This window comes from Drosophila sulfurigaster, chromosome X, assembly GCF_023558435.1.
Source record: "Drosophila sulfurigaster albostrigata strain 15112-1811.04 chromosome X, ASM2355843v2, whole genome shotgun sequence".
In the NCBI taxonomy this organism is placed as follows: domain Eukaryota; kingdom Metazoa; phylum Arthropoda; class Insecta; order Diptera; family Drosophilidae; genus Drosophila; species Drosophila sulfurigaster.
The window spans coordinates 13,551,190-13,557,320 of NC_084885.1; the positions used below are offsets into that span (position 1 = coordinate 13,551,190).

Below are 6,131 nucleotides of genomic sequence, written 5' to 3' on the forward strand. Positions count from 1 at the left end.
AATATTCAATTTGCTTCACAGAGACGTGTTTTACATATAAAGCGTATACAGAAATGATTAGCACACTCTAAAAGGTAGCTCTGTATGTATAATTGGCTAATTGCTGCAATCGATATGTTCAACTATGGAATACCCTCTGTTAAGCTTTTAGAAGAAGAGTTCACTTCGACTACTACTAATACTACTAATAATAATACCAATAATAATATATAATAATAATAATAATAATAATAATACCAATAATAATATATAATAATAATAATACCAATAATAATATATAATAATAATAATAATAATAATAATTACCATTAAATAAGCAACTCCACATATCATCATTACTAATGCGGATTTATATATTTACCTACAATGGCAATCCCAATAAAAAGAAAACTTTCTCTAAGTTTGCGTCAGTAATATATAGATTATATTTCCAGCTTGTAGTTTGCTGTTAACATATTTTTTTTTTTTAAATACAGTACTCTTCATATAACATGAACAAACACATTTGCGAATAAGCAAATTTGTTGAAATAATTATACAATAATTTGCAGATAGGAATCTTTTTGCGACCAAATTCAACTGTTACATATTTCACTATTAATTAATACGACTCTTGTGCCCTTTAAGTATCGCGACTACTCATCTTGTTTATGAAAAATATTAAGTTTATTTGTGTGCGAGCGTGTTTAAAAGCAGTTCATATAAATTAAAAACGAGGTTGGATGGTAAATAGATAAAATACTCGAATGAATGTAAAAATATGCAAATTACGCAAATGAGAACAAAGTGTTCGACTTTAGAATACCCTATACCGAAAAGTACGCCAAATATATAAATATTTTGAATTAGCTTTAAAACTTTATTCTTATATTTTTATTCGACTTATCTATTTATCATACATATTAAATAATTTAATACTTCTCATTCAAAATTGATTCAACAATTTCTAAAGTATATTTGCTTCATTGTACCCATTTTCTATAAGTGCAGGGTATTGAAAAAAAGATTATTCGTATTGTATTAGATGATAAGAATATGTAACAATACATGAGTGTGAATTGGGGGCATTTGTAAACCAGTTGATGACAAATTCAAATAACAACTACATATATAAATGTATATGTATATTTTCGCAACTAGCTTTATAGAGTCACAGTGTTTATAGGTCATATTTGCATTACTTTCCAATGAATTAGATTAAAACCACAACATGCACAGCTTTATTATAATTGGCTATACTAGAAATAATATGCATATGTACTTTCTATTTCTATTCTGTGTGAGTATTCTGACGAGTACTAACATACGTACATACTTGTATTGAATTTGTTTCGATCGAACCTCGCTGTGGAGATCAGTTTTGTTGTCTTTCATTGCTCACTTTTCGATTTAATTTTCAAGCCGCGTTTCATTCTCATTGTGTACGCGCTCTGTATTCGTGTGTGTCTGTGTGTGTGTGTGTGTATTTTGTTGTTTTTGTTATTTTGAGTGCTTGTCACTGTTTTCGTCGTTGCTTTTGCTGTCTGTTTGCCGTCTGTCTGTCGCTTTTACCTCAGTCTAATATTCCAGTCTCAGTCCGAATCTCTCAGTCTCAGTCTCCGTTTTATTACGAGTATTCTCATCGAGCTCACATAAAGTTTGTCTTGGCTCGAGCTGCGCACAGTTCAAGTTTTACATTTACTGCGAACAGAGCAAGTTAGTGGTGAACCGATCTCAATTTTAATATACAAAATATATATATTTTCGTATATGTATATTTCAAAATAAATCTCTTTTTATTTATATTTTTTTCATGTGAAATTTCGCTATCAATTTTGTTTAGTGTTGTTGTGTTTTTTGTTCAAAATAAAAATTATTATTGAATCATTATATAACCGATCGCTAAGATTTAATTAACACATTGAGCTTGTTTTCAATTTACGATTTATTTCGGTTTATTGTTATTGTGCAATTAAATGACCCAATTTTATTCGTACTCTTTTTCTCTCTATTTTTTTTACCATAGCAAACATGAAGTTCTTTGCTCTGCCCCTTTTGTTTGTGGGCTTCTTGGCATTGGGCCAAAGTAACGCCGCTGCCGGATCGTCTCATCTGCTTTGCTATTACGATGGTGCCAGTTTCGCTAGGGAAGGTAAGATCCCCGAATATTATTATAGAGTTGATTTCTACGTGGCGATTATCTACTCAATACATTCATGCAAATGCGAAATCAAGTGCCACATTGCGCGTTCTTTTTGTATAATATTAGTAAATTTTGGGAGAAATCTTACACATATTAGTAAACATTGAATTTATTATCGAGTTTTAGGATCATCTTTAAATTTGGTTTATAGTTGGAACTGAAATATTTATATTTTTAATATATTTTTTAGTAATATTCATATTAAGACATTATATTTTAATATACAAGAGTGTTCGTATTTTGAAATATAATAAAATAAATATATTAGCATTTCTAAGTATGTATTATATACATGTATGTATTAGCAAATAGATTGCAGTGAAACTTGAAATTTACTTTAGAATTTGAAATGAGTATTTTTCTACCAGCATAGTTCAAATGATATAGACTAGACCAGATTTAAAGCACTGAAAAGTTGACAAGTTTTTAAAATTAATATTTTAGAACATTCAAGAAACAATGTAGATTATTATTCTGAACTTATGATTATGATTTCATATTAATGGTTATAAACTTATCTTAGTATTTATCATCTTTAATATTCAAATGTGTGTACATTATAGATGATAAATACTAAGATAAGTTCATAATGATTTTGATTTTGTAGAGATAATTTTATATTTACTTATAGTATTTATCATCTATAATAAGGTGGGTAATTTACCGACCTTATTCGATAGATACATATAAGTAAGTATATAATGATCTCAAAGAAATCATAATCATTAGTTGAGAATAAAAATATACATTGTTTCTATGTATCTAAAACAAGCATAAAAGTAATTTGTAACTTTTGAGTGTAAAATGTACAATTTTAATTGTTAAGCTTCAGTTCGTTCTATGATTTATTTGACATAATAAGTATTGAATACTTCAGCTAGCGTAAAAAAATAATTAGAAAAACAATTATTTGCAGTCTGTGAAACATCGTTAAGTTCAAGAAAATAAACACTAGGTATTGTTCAATAAACATTCTCGAAGTTATACTCTTAGTTATAATCACATTCAGAAGTTCGTAAGAACTCTCGTTTAAAGCGTTCTTAATTGTATTGTCAATTCAAAGTGGCAAATGACAAGCGAGTGATTTACTTAGGAAATCACAAGATCAGATCACACTTAACTGCGACGAGAATTGTAAATTAAGTTGTTCCACTTATATATTGAAATGAATAATTCCAAGGAAGCTTAAAAGTACATCCCACACCAGTTTGTGATAATGTGTTGTTGATATTTGTCATTGAAAGTGTTGAATCATTTAAGCTGATGACGACACTGACCATATTTTTGTATTGTTTTTTTAATTGGTTGTTATATAATGCCGACTCTTATTATTATTGCTTGGTTTGAGTTGGGTTGGGTTGGGCACAGGCACAGCTGACAAATCAAGATTTCAAGTTTATTTTTGTTTGTTTTTTTCATACTCTCAGGCCTCTCAAAGTTGTCGCTCAACGACTTGGAGCCCGCACTTCAGTTTTGCACGCATCTGATCTACGGTTTCGCTGGCATCAATCCCAGCAGCAACAAACTGGTCAGCAACAATGAGAAACTCGATCTCGATATCGGCAGCGGCCTCTTCCGCTCCGTCACGGGTCTCAAGAAGAAATATCCAGCTCTGAAGGTGTTGCTCGGCGTTGGCTTCGACAAGGATGGCGTCGAGGAGGAGAACACCAAGTACTTGACTCTGCTCGAGAGCAGCAATGCTCGCATTCCGTTCATCAACAGCGCCCACTCGCTGGTGAAGACATACGGCTTCGATGGTCTCGATCTCGGCTGGCAATTCCCCAAGAACAAGCCAAAGAAGGTGCACAGCGGCATTGGTTCGTTCTGGAAGGGTTTCAAGAAGATCTTCACCGGCGATCACATTGTCGACGAAAAGGCCGAAGAGCACAAGGAGGAGTTCACCGCTCTGGTGCGTGAGCTGCGCAACGCCTTCCGTCCCGATGGCTATCTGCTGGGTGTCAGTGTGCTGCCCAATGTCAACTCATCGCGTAAGTGCTGCCAAGCTTTGATTTTTCCATTTGTAATTTCAACTTTTTTGCAGTGTTCTACGATATTCCTGCTCTGATCAACAACCTGGACTTTGTCAATCTGCATGCCTACGATTTCCATACGCCACTACGCAATCCCGAGGTTGCCGATTTCCCCAATCCCATCTACGAGGCCAACGAGCGCAATCCTGAATTCAACATCAACTATCAGGTACAATTCTGGCTGAACAATCATGCCCCCGCAGCCAAGATCAATGTCGGTGTTCCCACCTTTGGACGCGTCTGGAAATTGACCAAGGATTCGGGCCTTACTGGTCTGCCACCAGTTTCTGATGCCGATAGCGTTGGCGCTGCCGGTCTTCAGACCCAAACTCCCGGTTTCTACAGCTGGCCCGAGGTGTGCGCCAAGTTGCCCAACCAGGCGAATCAGCATCTGAAGGGTGCCGACGGTCCACTGCGCAAGGTTGGCGATCCCACCAAGCGTTTCGGCAACTATGCTTACCGCTCGGCCGATGATAAGGGCGAGAATGGTCTGTGGGTGGGCTACGAGGATCCCGATACGGCTGCCCTCAAGGCTAACTTTGTGAAGACTCGTGGTCTTGGCGGCATCGCCTTGGTCGATCTGAGCTACGATGATTTCCGTGGCAGCTGCACTGGCGGCGAAAAGTATCCCATTCTGCGTGCCACCAAGTACGGCTTGTAAGCGGAGGCAACATTCGTCTGTTTATGTACACTGTCTTCCACAAGTATACATACGCATACACACATACTATTTTCATTTTGAGTAACGCCTAATAAACTCGAACTTTTATTTGTATATTAAAAATGTTAAAATATGAAAATTAGTTTTATTTATAGTTACTCATTGTGCTGTTTATTTGTTGGTATCTCAGGGAAAAGAATGCATCGCAAAAGTGTCTGTTCACTGAGGCAGGAAACACAGGAAACTAAATGTTGCCGCTTGACAATAAAAGTAGTATTTTTAGTTGAATTCAATTCTGTACAAAGTGAAAAGGGTTTGTTGGGTTGGTCAAAATTAAAATGCGTAGAATATAATATAATATATAATAAATATATACGAAAAATATTCTCAAGTATTTCTAAATAGAAGATGTATTAACACAAAAACAATTAAGTTTAATCATTTCTCTATAGCTGTTGCTACTCTCAGCGAGTCAAAAACAAAATTTCGTATTTATTTTCGGACTTAATTTTTATGTGACACCTCTATTATAAAATACGAAATATCTATGAAGTGAGAACGAACAAAATTAATAATAATTTTCATAATATGTCACAGGCAATACAGTGATAGTTAATTAAAAATATGATAATAAAAAAGAATAGTAAAATTAAATGTTATGAGCTAGCACCATAATTTGGATGCTTTAGCCTTTAAAAAAAAAATCTTTATATATGTATATAATATAAAGCTAACAACAAAGCTAACAAAGCTATGACATATATATAAAGTTAATTAATAGATTTTATGAGACACCTTAAGACGGGTCTATTAAAGTTCATAATTGGTTTGCAGCTCTTACTCTGTAACTGTTTTATCTGGCAAAAGATGCTTCCTCACCGACCATTTGAGTGTCAATCATGACTAAAATGCACATTGCATTGCGATGAATAGTGGCCCGAGAAGTAAAAGGGTCAAGTGAGGAGCAGTTCACAGCCATATAAATACATTCTAGTAATGAAAGTGACCCTCGGTACCGGATTCCATTACCCATTTACCCATTACCCCTTTACACATTACTCGTTGCCAGTTGCCAGTTGTCTGCTGCCTGTTGCCCTGTTGCCTGTTGTCTGTTGTCTCTGTGACTTCATTTCAGTATTTCTTCCACCATTTTTGTCAGCCCGTTGGTTGCCGTTGATTGTTTTATGTGCGGTGTTTTGTGCTGCTCCTGATGCTGCTCCCTGATGATGTCCCGGTTGTCCCTGCTGCTGCTGCTGTT

The 6,131-nt window shown here is 34.9% G+C and overlaps 1 protein-coding gene across 1 annotated transcript; it reads left to right on the plus strand.

Annotated features, from left to right (window-relative positions):
- Positions 1 to 1,555: 1,555 nt before the first annotated feature.
- On the plus strand, positions 1,556 to 5,012 carry LOC133847922 (chitinase-like protein Idgf4). Its single transcript, XM_062283221.1, has 4 exons — positions 1,556 to 1,695; positions 2,006 to 2,131; positions 3,610 to 4,170; positions 4,224 to 5,012. Exons 2-4 carry the CDS (start codon positions 2,011 to 2,013, stop codon positions 4,871 to 4,873), a joined length of 1,332 nt encoding a protein of 443 aa, XP_062139205.1. The 5' UTR covers positions 1,556 to 1,695; positions 2,006 to 2,010; the 3' UTR covers positions 4,874 to 5,012.
- The last annotated feature ends 1,119 nt before the right edge of the window (positions 5,013 to 6,131 follow it).